Source organism: Trichosurus vulpecula, chromosome 3, assembly GCF_011100635.1.
Source record: "Trichosurus vulpecula isolate mTriVul1 chromosome 3, mTriVul1.pri, whole genome shotgun sequence".
Classification (NCBI taxonomy): Eukaryota; Metazoa; Chordata; class Mammalia; order Diprotodontia; family Phalangeridae; genus Trichosurus; species Trichosurus vulpecula.
In genome coordinates, this window is record NC_050575.1 from 213,278,134 (window position 1) to 213,294,003 (window position 15,870).

General features: G+C 39.8%; 1 protein-coding gene across 1 annotated transcript in view; it reads left to right on the forward strand.

Moving 5' to 3' along the window:
• The first annotated feature begins 3,235 nt into the window (after positions 1-3,235).
• The window catches only part of WDR43 (WD repeat domain 43), a 46,401-nt gene continuing 33,766 nt past the window's right edge, over positions 3,236-15,870 (forward strand). The window contains exons 1-2 of the mRNA XM_036749631.1: positions 3,236-3,515; positions 14,247-14,384. Of these exons, the coding sequence (XP_036605526.1) occupies positions 3,291-3,515; positions 14,247-14,384 (363 nt within the window). The 5' untranslated portion in view covers positions 3,236-3,290. The remainder of the gene's footprint in view (positions 3,516-14,246; positions 14,385-15,870) is intronic.

Sequence of the window (15,870 nt, forward strand, 5' to 3'; positions counted from 1 at the left end):
TGTTTATCGACTAGATCAGTGTCTCCAAGTCTGAACTTTACAGTCTCACGACCCCAGTCTGCAAACTAGCCTCTGATTAGAGTTCCACTAGCCAGCTGCTGGTTCCTGGTCAGGTTCATAAGCAACAGAATTGCAGACTTGTCATTCATTTGGTCTTCTTGCTTTGGCACCCAGCTGCAGGCCCCAACCTTCTTTGTGGAAGGTCCTGTGACCCTGATCTGAAAGTTAGATTGATACAACTGCGAAATCACCCCTGCTATTAGTTCCATGCTACAGGTTCTCTTTCTGGTCCTTACCCTGGAAGATTTCTGTACTAGTTTCCCTGACTTGGCCCCCTTCCCTCAAGCCTTGGCTATCTCTCTGTGCCAACTTGGGCTGGAAACAGCACGTACTACCATTTTTCTTTGAATTTCCTGATCATTGCTTTATCTGGTGCTCTTCCTCAATCTTTGCTGGATTAGTTGTCCAGGAGAGCTGAGCTGTACTACTTCCTCTGAATCCACCATCTTTTCTGGTTTTATCCATTATTCTATTACACCAGTCTACCTCTCAGCTATTGCAACCCAAACCTTTTTGATTTTGCACATTATAATCTCCAGATTGTCTGGGGATCCACACATTTTTCAAATTATTGTGAATTTCTGAAAGACTATCCTTTTTTCTTAATTATGGTAGGTAGCTGATTTCAGGACAAATAACTTATTTTATTATACTTCAACTTTTTATATCTTTTTTATATTTATAGAAAAATATTATGCAATTCAAATTGCTACTTTCTGCTCTGTGATGCTTTTATCTTGACAGCTTGTAAAATCGTCTTGTGAATATCGTCTTGAAGTTTGAAATTGATGTGACTAAGTGAATTGAATTTGGTTTTCATCCTTATTGTTCTCCTACTCTGTCAAATCACAATAGGTCCATTTTTTATTTTCTGGGAGGAAAAAAAAAAACCAATTTATTTCCTGATGAGGAGGGAGAAAATTCTAGGAAAGGGTTACAGCCAGTGCAAATGCATGGAGATATGGAAGGTGAAGTGTCATGTGTGAATAACAGAAAGTCAGCTAATGTAAGTGGGCCATAGAGTGAAGGGAGGGGAATAAGGTATAAGAAGACCAGAAAGATAGGATGGGCCACATTGTGAAGAGCTTTAAGTTATAGAGACGTCAAGGAGTATGAGGACTGAATAAAAGCCACTGGATTTGGCAATTATGAGGTCACGTTGAAAGAGTAGTGTCATTAGACTACTTCAAGAAGAAACTTGATTGAAAGGAGATAGTAGTTAGGACATGTAAACATTAGGTATAGACAATTGTTTCAACAATTTTAGTTGTAGAGCAGCAAAGAGCTGGGTAGTAGTTGAATGGACTAGAAGGGTCAAGGGAAGGCTTTTCAGGATTGGGGAAACCTGAGCATATTTTCAGGAAGATGGGAAAGAGTTCACTAGAAAGAGACTAAGGATGTACTAGAGGATAGAAAAGAGAGAGTTTCTACTGTGTTACCTAGTTATTCCTCCTTCCACTTCTCCTTCCTCCTCCCCCCTCCCACCAAAAAAAAAGACTGTGTTCTCTGGCCCTGCGGAAAATTTGAATAAACCCACCTAGTTGCCTATTCAGTATTTAAGAGAAAATTACAGAGAAATTGGGGGTACTATCAGCTTCAAAGAATGCTCCCAACAACCTAGAAGGTTTTGACCATATCCAAGAAAAATATCTGGTGATTCTCTGCTGGGGAAACCACAAAGATGGACCACTGTGGAGGATAATTCCTGACCCTTCGGGACTGCAGGGGGCTTTGCACTTGGCCAAACCTGGATCTTTCCGAGAGGGTAGTTCATTGAAAGGTGTCTATCTGTTTTTTAAGGGTAGGAGGTTCAATTGCATTTTCTTTGATCTTTCAGTAAAACTTCCTTTCCTTCCTTAATTTTCTTAATTGTGTGCTTGCAAGAGGAAGTGGTATCAATATCTGAGATGACCTCTCACCTCAGAAGGGATTTTATGTATAGTTTAATCCAATCTTAAATTTTTCATTTAAAGAAACTGAATATTAGAGCAGGGAAGTGATCTGGACAGGGTCACACAGCAAATAGCAGAGCAGGGACGTAAACCCAGGAGTACTCTGATTCCAAATCAAACTTTTTTTTTTTTGCATTGTATCATAAGGGTTACATTTGAACGGACCCGACCCATCATTGAAAATTGCTGGTGTAGATAGACTGTTTGATAGAATTCCTTGAAGATGGTGATCATCTCCTTTTTTGTATTTATATCCTCAGTGCCTAGCACATTGCTGGGTACCTAGCAGGTACTAAATAAATCTTTTTTGATTTATTTATTCACTGTGCCAAACTTCAAAATGCCACTGGTGTGTAAACTTAATGACCAAGTTTGACCCCAGAGAAGAAATGAGACAGCAGCCCCTTCTTTCCAGAGGTGGAAGACCGAGTCAATTAACCAGTCAACCCATTCATCCATCAGTCAATAAATATTAAGTGCCTATTATGTGCCAGGCACTGTGCCAAGTTCTGGGGATACAAAAAGAGGCACAAGACAGTTTCTGCCCCCAAAGAGCATACAATCTAATGGAGGAAACAACATGTAAACAAATTTATACAAAGCAAGCTATGTAAAGGATAAATAGGAAATGATTAATAGAGGGAATGCACTGGAATTGAGGAGTGGAGTGGAGGCTTCCGGTAAAAGATGGGATTTTAGATGGTTCTTTCTTAAAGGAAGCCTGGGAGGTCGGTTGTGTTAGTTCCTCTAAAATGCTTTTTAAAAAGAATTCTTTGTTCTCTAGGTGGAAAGATATGCTGGAAAATTAAGGGGATGTAAAAAAATATAGCATCAATTTTTAAAAAGCCACAGGTTCTTGTGCAAAAATCCTACTATTGTGTCCCCCTGGTTAGCAGCTCTCCATAGGAGCCCAAGATTGAACATAAGGAAACAGGAGAAAAATCTCTCCGTCTGGAGTCAGAGGATATGGGTTCAAATTCCTTTACCACGTAACTTTGTGACTTTGGGCAGGGAACTCCCTCTCTGAACTCCAATTTCCTTATCGGTAAAAAGGGTGGGGGAGACGGAGAGAGCTTTAGTTTTTCCAAGCACCTCCCAGTTAAACGTCAGTAAACCTGAAGTACTTGGGGCCGCCGCGCGCAGGCGCCCTGAGCGACGCCTAAGCCCAACCCCTCCACCCCGGTCCAGTCTGGGCCAGCTTCCTTTGCACACACCCCGCCCAAGCCGGCTGCGCAGGCGCGTGGCCGAACACGTGGCTGCTGCGGGGCCAGAAGAGCAATGGCGGCGAGTGGCGGAGGCCGCCGCGACCCCCTGGCCCCGTCCGGGGTTCCCTGTGCTTTCTCTCCTCGGGGCCAGCACTACTTCTCGTTAGCCGGCCCTGATGGTCACTTGCGGGTATGGGAGACAGCCAGCAGCCGCCTTCACCAGGACTTCGTACCTTCCGCTCACCTCAGCGCCACCTGCACCTGCCTTGCTTGGGCCCCGCCGCGGACGCTGGCCAAGGTAAACCCGAAGGCATGGGAGAGGAGCTGGCGCGGGGGGGGGGGGCGCGGAGCCGGGCCGGGGGGAGGGGGGAAGGGGCTCGAGGCCAACTCTCGCCGGGCGGTGAGCGGGGGGATGGGGTGTGCAGTCCCGGTGGGGGCCGGCAACTGCAGGAAGGAGCGGGGCCTGCGGTGGAGCAGCGCTTGCCCGCCCGCCTGACCCGGGAAGACCTCCATAACGGACGGGCCGGCCCGCCTGCTACCCTTCTGTCCATGGGGGCCGCTCGCCACTCACGGCGACCCGTAGTTTTATCCAGCCACGCGTCTAGCTCTGCCTGTAAGAGTTCGGCTCCCCTCCTCCGGCGTGCTCAGCCTGGGCTTATAACCGCAGAGCTCCCCTGGTTAGCCAACTTGCGTCCCGCACTGCCCCCCGCCCCCCCCAACCTATCGCACCCTCTTTAGCCGCTCTTCTCTTTTCCTACCAACCCATCCGGCCTCCTGCACCCACCACGTTGGAAACACGCTGCACGCCCCTCCCCCACGAGCATTCCTGCCCTCGCCTTGGGTTTCACCTTCTTGCTAATCCGTTTGTAGTTTTCATCCCTGTTCTGTTAAATAAGGAATAAATTAAATGTAAATCCGGGAGTGGGAAAGGGGACCTTCTTGCCTTATCCGGAAGAACGGGGAGGAAAGTACCCCAGATCTGCCTCTGCTGAAAGGGCCTTCAGTTGTGAAAGGCCCAACTCAGGTAGGAGATACTATTCGGTGGTGTTTGAGTCATCTCCTGCAACTACTAAACCCACGTGGTGACTTTTGTTGTAACTGTTACAGTTAGTCAAGTCAAGGCATTTTTCTTAAGATCCTGCTCTGTTTCATAGCGATACAAAAACACCCTTCAGCCTCCTAGCTGCTTGTTACAGGGAAAACATCATTGGCTATGGAGTCAGAGGCACTGGGCTTAAATCTTACTGTTAGCTAAGATCATCTTTGGCAAGCCACTTAATTTTCCCCTTCTGCTCCACAGTTTCCTTTTCTGTAAAAAGGGGGGGTGGTGGGATGGCCTCTGAAGTTTTCTCTAGATATGTGATCCCTGCTCCCCATGAGGTGACATTTTCCTGGGAATGGGGAGAGACCCTGCAAAGAAAATTAAGGCAAAATACACGACAACTGGGAAGATCAGAGAAGGCATTACAGAAGGATGACTCCTAGGCTGAACTTTGAAGGAAATAAAAATTCTGAGAGGGAAGGATGATGGGGGCACATGGATGATTTATCTTTAGGTAGTGAGGCAGGGATTGAGTGTCAAGGTTCTTAAGTTCAGGAACAGTTAATAGGCCAGTTTGGCTGGAATGTAGAGCTCATGAAGAGGACTAATATGGCATAAGGCTGGACCAGTGGGTTGGAGCTAGGTTGTTAAAGGCCTTAAATTACAGGCTGAGGAATTTGCATTTTATCTCTTAGGCATTAGGCATCCACTGATGATTTTGATTTGGCTAGTATGATCAGATGCAGAGATTACTTTGGCAGTTTTGTAGAGGATAAGTTATGGAGGGGACCAGTTAAGAGGCTGTTAAATACAGTTGCACAGGCAAGGAGTGATGAGGGTTTTAACCAAGTTGGTGGCTGTGTAAGTGGAGAAGGGGACAGATTCCATACATATTCTAGAGGTAGAATTGACTAGATTTGGCAACTTTACTGGAAGATGAGGAAGGAAATTGACAAGGATGGGACTTTATGAGCCTGGATAAATGGCAGCGAGGAGATGGTGGTCCCCTCAGTGTACAGATTTGGAGGACAGGTGGGTTTAGGAAGTGAGATAATAATACCTGTGAGGTAAGCAGGGAGCACAGGTTATCCTACTTTTATAGATGAGGATTAAGTTAACTTGTCCAGGGTCACCCAACTAGCGGCAAAGTTAGTATTGGAAGGCATTCCAATGGAATTGCCTTTTGAATGAAAGGTGTCAAAATCATAAGGCTTAAAACTGAATTAGTTTAAAATATAATTGGAAAATACTTAAAAAAATAAAAACACAGTACAACACAGATAATGTTAATTTGTGGTTTTCCAAGTCTATATGTGGTGGCCATCAGGGATCCAGTTCTGTTTGAGTTTGACTGATCTTAAACCCTAGAAGGTAGGCAGGACATTTTACAGATAAGGAATAGAGGTAGCTCTGGCTTGCTAGTGTACACAGCTATAGAAGGGGTGAATACAGGATTTGAGCCCATATCTTCCTGACTCTAATCCAAGCCCCTTTCTGTTATCTTGAGTTGAGCATGGTGCAGGAAGCCTGAATACCAACTTTGTTAAGTTAGAAGAAAAGATACCAAGAAGATGAGGTAAGTGATAGTCTTCTCAGATTTAAAAAAAAAAGTTACTGTATAAGGTTTATTTAGCTTCTCAGGGAAGTAGCTCCAGTTTTTTTCTTTTGAAAGGAAATTATATCGTTTTCTTACAGTAGCATTGAATTGGGATGTTATTTTTTCCACTAAGCTTAATGCTACATTCTTCTCAAATACACTTACATGCTTAAGACAATTTTGTTGCTTTTCTATTCTTAACTTTCCTATGTGTTTTTAGATTTTCTCTTCAACTCTGCAAGGGGGATAACATGGTCAATTCTCTGTTTAAAAACAACAAATATTTCATCTTAGTTCATATTATCCATTTACCTAGCATGACTCTTGGCTTTCCAGTACACTCTTTGCCAGTTAGTGTGTGTGCTCAGAGGACGAAAACTTTTGATTGGAATCTGTACTGTTGCCTTCTTTCTAGTCACATAGACAGAATTCAGGCCTTCATTGCTTCTCACCTGGTTTATTGTAGTAGCTTCCATCCCACTTCAGAACACTAGTATGGGCATGAATGGTTAGAATTGGCTAGAATTTGATAAATATTCTTGGTTTAGCAACATGTGATGCATGTACAAATTGATAGTATCCTATGGTAGTTAGTCGATCCTGATCCTAGTTAAGATGGGAATTCCCTAGATGGGAGGATATGGGTCTTAAGTTCTAAGGGAAGTGATTGTTTCTTTCTCTCCTTGGTCATAGGAAAATAAAAAATGATGGGCTTTAGAGTTAGATGGTCTAAACTGCTCATTTTTTACCAGTAAGGAAATTAGATCAAGTTTAAGTGGTATGTCTAAGGTCATATGGGTGTTAAGTAACAGCTAAAAATTGAACCCAGGTCTTCTGACTCCAAGTTCATAGTCTTTCCATTGTATAATACAAACCAATTTTTTTCAATACTTTAATCTTGTATATCTTCTTGAACTTTTCATAGGACCATTTGTGTCCATTCCCTACTTGGGCTATGTTGGAATGAATTGGGGAATGAGATTGGACAGGAGCAGAGGCCAGGCACTGTTCAGTTCAAGGAAGGTAACATTGATACAGCTCAGCAGATTATTAACTGGGGTCCAAAACAACTTAGGCACAGAAGCCCCTAGAAATAGGTCCCACCATCCTATAGGAAGTCCTGTTTCCAAATGTTTCCCCTTTTAAAATTTCCCTGTCTCTTCCCTTTCTTCTCCATGTTCTTTGTCTTTTGTATAGACATCATTTCATTTGGCCTGGGTCCCAACCCTATTTGGCCTCTTGGAGGACATAGTTTCTCTGCTTCTAGTGAGGAAAAACAAAGTATAGCAGTATGAAGGTAGTATCAGGAGAAGTCTGAGGACCATATTCTCTCCCTAGTACTCTAGCTTTGCTGAGGGAGAAACTTACTGTCAGCCAGAAGCATATATTAGTTCCTCCCTCACTCAGTTGTCTGTTCTAGTGTTTGGTGGTGGGTATGGAACATCTTGTCAATACTCACCCTTAAGCTAGACACTCCAGATCCTGTAGTGGATTTCTTTGTTATGGTTCCCCATCCTATCAATAGTGGTTAATATGTGAAGTAGATTGGATTTTGTCTCCTTGGTATTTCTACCCAAACCTTGCTTTGGTATAACCTCCATATTTTGCACTATAGTCACCTACTTTAGATTTCCTGTCATTTGAACTTTTCTGTCTTGCCTCCATTTCTACTAGATTCTAATTTATGGGTTTTACTGTTTAATCCCAATATTATTCTGGCCTCCATCGTAGGCTGCAAGTTTCTCTTTTTGTAAGTTGTCATTTATGTGCCGGAAGCTATGGTACTTTGGTACTTAATCTAATGGCTCCAACAGATCCAGTGCTAATCCTAGGGTATAAGACTCCCGATAACACAACTATTAGATAACAAATCAACTCTCCATATACATTTATTTGTACTATGCAGGCAATTATTTTTCTTGTCTTTTCCTTGGGTCACCCTTGGTATTGTAACAGTCTCCCTTTCTGTCTAATGAATCTGATCTTGCAAGAAACTTTGTTCACTTAATATATGCTACCTTTGAATCAGTCTTCCAACTTTCTAGTCCACTATCCTCTAAACTATTCATATAATTATTTTTTTAAAAACTACATGTACTATTTGACTCATGTGTAATCTTTTTATTATAGACTCCACCAAAGTAGCAGGGATTCCTACCAATAGCCTATCTAATGGATATTGGTAAATACTTTTGATGTTTGGTAATGCTGAACAGGCCAATGATGAAAACATTAGACTTTATCGGTGTAGAAAACACCTAAACTATAGTTGAGATAAATTGTGAGTGGACATGATGAGGACACCTCATTGCTTTGGATACTGGTAAAACAGAAAGCAACCTGAAGTGCCTTGGTAAACTTAAAAGTTGGAGAGAAGCAAGTAAAATCTTTTTTCTTCAAGTATTTGGTGTTTTTTTAAGTAATCTATTCCTTCTACTACCCGTCTCTCCCTTCAATTGAGGAAATTAAAGAAAAGGAAAAACAAAGCCCTCATATATAGCCACGTCATCTAGCAAAACAAATTCTGTCATTGACCTTGTCTGAAAATATATGTCTCTTTTCTGCATTTTTAATTCATCACTTCTGTTAGCTGGTGAGTTTTATGTTTCATCTTCATTCTTTTGGACTTGTGATTTGTCATTGTGTTGACTAGAGTTCCAAAGTCTTTTAAAGTTATTTTTCTCCAAAATGGTATTGTATAAATCATTGTCCTAGCTCTGTCCACTTTGCTCAGCATTAGTTCATAGAAGTTTTCCCAGTTCAGAAACTGTTGATTTCATCATTTCTTATGGCACAGTAATACTTAATCACATTGATGGACCACAATTTGTGTACCTCCTCCCCAATAGGAATACAGTCCCCTAATTTCCAATTTTTGGCTTCCGTGTTAAGAGCTGTTAAAGAGCTCTTTTCTTTTTGTGGTGGCAAAGAATTGGAAATTGAGGGGATGCCCCATTTTGTTGGTGAATGGCTGAACAAGTTGTAGCATATGATTATTTTTTAAAATTTATTTAATATATTTAGTTTTCAGCATTGGTTTTCACAAGAGTTTGAATTACAAATTTTCTCCCCATTTCTACCCTCCTGCCCACTCTAAGATGGCATATATTCTGGTTCCCCACTCCCCTCCTATCTCCTTTTCCCTTTTCCCTTCCTGTTTTGTAGGGCAAGATAAATTCCTACATCCTGTTGCCTGTGTATCTTATTTCCTAGTTACATGCAAAAACTTTTTTTTTATGTTTTTGAACATCTGTTTTTAAAACTTTGAGTTCCAAATTCTCTCCCCTCTTCCCTCCCCACCCACCCTCCCTAAGAAGGCAAACAATTCAGCATAGGCCACATGCGTATCATTATGTAAAACCCTTCCACAATACTCATGTTGTGAAAGACTAACTATATTTTGCTCCTTCCTAGCCTATCCCTCTTTATTGAATTTTCTCCTTTGACCCTGATCCTTTTTGAAAGTGTTTATTTTTGATTACCTCCTCCCCCTATCTGCCTTCCCTTCTATCATCCCCCCTTTTTTATCTTCTTCCTCCTCCTTTCCTGTGGGGTAAGATACCCAATTGAGTGTGTATATTATTCCCTCCTCAGGTCAGTTCTGATGAGAGCAAGATTCACTCATTCCCGCTCATCTGCCTCCTCTTTCCTTCCTATAGAACTGCTTTTTATGTGAGATAATTACCCCATTCTATCTCTTCCTCTCTCCCTCTCTCAATATATTCCTCTCTCATCCCTTAATTTGATTTTTGTTTTAGATATCATCCCTTCATATTCAACTCACCCTGTGCCCTCTGTCTATACACACACACACACACACACACACACACACACAAATATACATACCTATGCACACATACACATATATATGATATATATATATGTATATGCATATTCCCTTCAGCTACCCTAATACTGAGGTCTCATGAATCATACACATCATCTTTCCAAGTAGGAATGTAAACAAAACAGTTCAACTTTAGTAGGTCCCTTGTGATTTTTCTTTCTTGTTTACCTTTTCATCCTTCTCTTGATTCATGTGTTTGAAAGTCAGATTTTCTATTCAGCTCTGGTCTTTTCACTGAGAAAGCTTGAAAGTCCTCTATTTTATTGAAAGTCCATATTTTACCTTGGAGGTAGCATATGATTATGATGGAATACTGTCCAGCTATAAGAAAGGACAGGGAGGATGGTTTCAGAAACACCTGAGAAGACTTTACGAACTGATGCAGAGTGAAGTCAGAAGTATTATAACAGTGATCAACTATGAAAGACGTAGCTACTCTGATCAAGACAGCGATCCAAGACAATTCCAAAGGACCCATGACGAAAAATGCTATCCACCTCCAGAAAGAGGACCGACGAACACTTAATGCAGATTAAAGCATACTTTTTTCATCTTGTTTTTCTTGTCTTTTTTTTTTTTTAAATCATCATGGCTAATAGGGAAATATGGTTTGCCTGACTTCACATGTACAATTGACATACTGTTTGCCTTCTCAGTAGATGAGGGAGGGAGGGGATTTTGAACTTAATATGTTTAACAAAAAAAACCCCCAACATCTAAATAAATGGATGGGCAGAACAAATTAGTGAGTAAATAAAGAGCTGCTATAAATATTAGTTGTACATGTAGATCCTTTTTTCTCTTTATATCTTTGGGTTAAAAGCCTAATAGTTGTTTGACTGGGTCACAGACACATTTCAGTAACTTTATGTACATAATTGCAAATTGGTTTCCAGAATGGCTGGACCAATTCATAGCTCCAGCAATAGTGCTGAATTTAGAGCATTTTAAATATAGTTATTGATAGCTTGGATTTATTTTCTCCTTTGAAAAGTACCTGCTCACATACTTTGACCATTTGTCTATTGTGGAATGGCTCTTAGTTTTATAAGTTTTGATCAGTTTTTTCTATATATTAGAAATTAGACCTTTATTGAAACTTGTTGCAAAGGTTTTTTTCCCCCAGTTACTTCTTTCCCTTCTAATTTTTTCTACATTAGATTTATCTGTGCAAGACTTTGAAAATTTCATTTAATTAAAATTGTCCTATTATCTTGGATGATTGAGTCATTAACTGTTTCCTTAGCCATAGATCCATAAGGGAACTTCTTCCTTGCTCCTGTAATCAATTTATTTATGATGTGACCTTTTATATCTTGTTCACATCCATTTAGAGTATTTCTTCATGAATGGCATGAGGAGTTGATCTACAACTAATTTCTGCCAGAATGCTGTCCAGTTTTCCCAGCAGTTTTTGTTAAATAATGTGTCTTTCTCAGTAACTAGGGACTTTGGGTTTATCAAACAGTATGTTGCTATGTTTATTTACTTCTGTATATTATATACCTAATCTGTTCAACTGATTACCCTCTCTTTTTTTCTTAAACCAGTACCAAACTATTTTAGAGATAACTACTTTTGTGGTACTGTTTGGAAACTGGTAGTGATACTAACCATTTTTTTTGATGATTACCTTGAGATTCTTGACCTTTGTTCCTCCATCTGAATTTCATTATTTTTTCTAGGTCTATAAAATATTCTTTTGGAAATGTGGTATAGCATTGAATAAATTAATTTAGAAGGTATTGACATTTTTCTTACAACTTAAATTGTAAAGCTTGTGATAGCTTAAATTGATAATGGGAGTTTTCCTTTGTCACTATCTGGTCTTTACCCTCGTCACCTCTTGGGAAAAAAAAGCTTTTATTATGGTCTTTTTTTTTGGAGGGGGAAGGCAGGGCAGTCGGGGTAAGTGATTTGCTCAAGGTCGCACAGCTAGTAACTGTCAAGTGTCTGAGGCTAGATTTGAACTCCGGTCCTCCTGATTCCAGAGCCAGTGCTTTATTCACTGCTCCACCTAGCTGCCCCCCGCTTTTTTTTTTTAAACATTGCTATTGATTCACAATGATTTCCTCTACTCTTTGAAGAACTACTTTGTAACAAATTTATAATATTAAATAAAAGAAACTGTCTGGTGTATGTATGCCTCATTCTATCCCTGTAGTCTACCACCTCTAGGAGGCATGCTTCACTATCAGGCTGCTAAAATCGTGATGACTTCATTGATCAGTCTTGAAGTGTTTCACTGTTGTTTTGCTCATGGTCATATTGTAAGTTTTCCTTCTGGTTCTTCCTACTTTGTTCTGTCTCATTTCATTCAAATTTACCCAAATTTCTCTCATTTCTTCATAATTATCCTTTCTTGGAATGCAGAAAGTTCAAGGATTGTTTTCTTAGAGGAGCTGGGGGAAGTTGCCCTTGCTTCATATATTCTTCCGTGTCTGTAGGTCACTTGCAAATCATACAAATATGATGTATTTCTCCTGATTTGAACAGAGGAAGTCTCTTGTAAAGTTAGCTAATTGTAACTTTTTGCTTCTATTTAACTTCACCTCTTAAGGGATCTAGCTTTGAGAAAGAATTGCTCATTCTTTTTGTGTTTGCCCTTACTGGCACATTGTTGGCATTTAATAAATGCCCTTGTTAAACAAGCTTGCCTTCAGAAAAACCCCTAGCAACCAACCCCAACACTTTCATGTCAAACTCTTAGAAACATTATTTAGGTGTTTGGTTATATGGTTGCATTTTTCTGTGTATTTGATTCTTGTCTCCTTAGATTTATTTGGCTTTTTGAGGACAGCAAAGTTCTTAGTACATTGAATGTTGTTGGCTCTGTACTGAGTACTCAAGTAATATTTTTCTTTGTATAAAATAGATAATTTTGTGACTTACTCATCTTACCGACGAGTGAAATGTAAGTTTTATGGTTTTATACACATGTGACTAGGTATCTAATGAGGTACTTCCCCTTTGTGGCCCTCTTTTCCCTCCCCCCCCCCCCCACCTGAGTGAGCACTTAGTAGGCACTTCATAACTGCTTGTTGAATTTAATTCCAGAAAATAAATAGAAGATGTGGTGATATGGTTGTTAATTGCAGAGATTTTAAAGCATAATTTAAACCCTTTGTTGAGGGAAGTGCCTGTGGCTTTGCTAAGAGAATGGAATACTTCCCTTTGAATGCTTTTAATTCAGTCCTTCTGAAGGCTGTGCAGAATTTGTGATACTGTGGAAATAATGTTGAATTTGGGGAACGAATCCCTTCCACTTAGTACCTATGTGGCCTTGGGCAAGTCGTTTAACCACTTCAGTTTCCTTATTAATAAGGGGATGGAAATAGATGACCTCCAAGGTCCCTTATGTGTGTAAGGCTTTGCCCTTTCCCATTTTCTTCAGGGAATAGTGAGAGCAGTAATAAGCCACCCCTCAGAGGAAATAAGGGAAACGGAGCAGGGCTGCACAAGGAAGAGGCAAATGATCAGGGTTTTTGCTTCCATGGAATTGGTAGCACCATGGTACAGTAGAAAAAAATAGTCTATGGAGTGAGGGGACCTGGTTTTGAGTCATAGCTATACCACTTGCTGCCTGTGTGACCTTAGGCAAATCACTTAACTTCTCTTATTTTCCACATTTGTAAAATGAGGGAGCTGAACTCTGACTTTAACTTCCCTTCCAGCTCTAAATCTATATTCCCATAAGTCTGGATTCAAATTTCAGATGACCTAGGCTCAAGTTCTAGCTTTTGTGACCTAGTATCTGGCTGTATGACCTTAGGAAAAGTCACATTTTGGGGCATCAGTTAACAAAACTGAGCTACACTTTTGTTCCTCTTATTTATGCAGATGCAAATATTTTCAAGGCTTGGAGAGTTTGTGATTACTTTGCCTACATTAGAAATGTTACCTTGTCTTAGGTCGGTTATTCTTACAGCCTACCTCTAAGGGGGAAAAAAACCCCAAACCTATGTCTACCTTCATTACATATGTAAGTACCAACTTCCCATTAAAATGACATTTTTCACTGGTCACCCTTAAACTACATTTGCCAGACCATCTTCAAAAACTGTTTTTTTAGAACAGTGTTGCTGGATCAAAACTTTGTGACCCTTCATCTATAAATACTCAATACAGGGTGTCCCAGAAATCTTAGATTGTATATGTAGTGCGTTGCTCTCCATGAATTTTCAGTAAACACGTTTATGCATTCAAAAAACAAAAAGCTTTAGAGCTGTAAGGAATCTCCTGGGTTCCTTTCAGCTGTTTGTACTTAGGTGGGGCTTCCCATTGGGTTTATCTTCTGGTTCCTATGAAGTGACTTTTTAAGTGGCATGTCAGCAGTGGGTGAGAAAGCATGAGAAACACATGTCCTTCAGTCCAGGCTTCTGTATTTTGACCCAGTAGGGGGCCTTCCCTCTGTTAGCTAATGGGTTTTAGCATATCTAAATCTTCTCTCCATTTAACTAATAGCATCTTACCTTGAAATTTCATTCAGGATTGCTTGAAATACTATAAAAAGTTGTGGGTATTTCTTATTTTGTTTTCCCAGGAAGGTCCCCAGAGGAAAAAAAGGAAATCTGAAGCTGTAGGAACCAGTGACCAGGTTGACCTATTGGCCATCGGTACAGCGGTTGGCAGCATTTTATTATACAACACAGTTAAAGGAGAGTTACAGAGCAAACTAGTAGTAAGTATTCTTTTTGAAACTTAGCATAATTCTTATGGTTTTGTTTTTGGTCTCAATGTAGACTAGACTATTGGAATAACAGTTTTGTGTGTCAGGGAGTGAGGTGGCAATATTCTCTACTCACCTTTTACAAGAATCAGATGGGATAAATGGAATGTTTTAAGAATAACAACCTACAGGTTATGTCATGGGATCAATACAGGTTTTCACCCCAATTTCTTACACCTTATGTGTCTGTAACATTGTATAAACATAACTAGCATTCCTCTTAGAATATTTTTGATGACTTTTCTTCAATATTATTTTAAGTTTTGTTTTTTAAACTTTGAAAATTGGTAATCCACATGTGTAATTAAATCTCACACAAGGAAGCTTTTTGATTAATAAAGCTATTTTGCATGTTAATTTGGATAACATCCAGGTATACCACATTCAATACTATGAATGATCCTGCACATTTGCTATCTGATGTGTGAGACAGTTGAATGATACTTGAGCTCGTGTCATTTTCTTTGATCCTACCTTCTAGAGACAATTACTCCCTCATTTTACACTTTATAAATATACTGTATAAGGGGCAGCTAGGTGGTGCAGTGAGTAGAGCACCGGCTCTGGAGTCAGGAGGACCCGAGTTCAAATCCGGCCTCAGACACTTGACACACTAGCTGTGTGACCTTGGGCAAGTCACTTAACTCCAATTGCCCTGCCTTCCCCCCTCCAAATAAATATACTGTATATCATTTCACCCCTTGGCACCTCTTAATATTTTAATCACTTAATGAATCTAACTCACTAATAAAACCAAACAACCAAAAATGTTCAGGATATAGGAAGAAGAAAGGAATGGAAGTATGTGGTTTTCTTTCTCCCACTGGGTTAAAAAATGGCTTTTTCTCTTTGCTGCTTTACTGAGAAGCTGGAAATGAATATTATTTCATCTTTGGAGTTTTTATGGAGTAGGAGTGACATTTCTGTCAATGTTTATTTTAGGAAAATTCTCTAATACAAAGCATATTGGATATTCTGTATAACTTTTAACTGGCAATGAGATAATGGCATTTCTGTTTATTTTGGATAAATGAGAATTCCTTATTTAAAAACAATTGACAAACTTTTACTAAAGACAGGGTAAACTCTTTGAATTAAGGATTCTGTCATCTAGATTATTTACATATATAAAGAATTAAAACAATCAGTGCTCAGTTTCTGTAGTCATTTACTTTAGTATTTCTTTACTGAGAAGATTATGAGGACTGTTGGGGATTTACAATAATTATTTTGTTATTTATTAGTCTTTTGAGGACTCTTAGGAGCTTGAATTGTTTGGTCCAGCAATTTGTATCATGATATCTGTTGATGAAGGAAATATATTCTCTTGTTATAAGAGATAAAGTAGGTATATAGAAGGCATAGAGATATTTTCTTTGATGTTTTGGGGAAAGGGAAGAGTGACTCATGATAGGGGAAGAAGGAGATAGACTAGGAG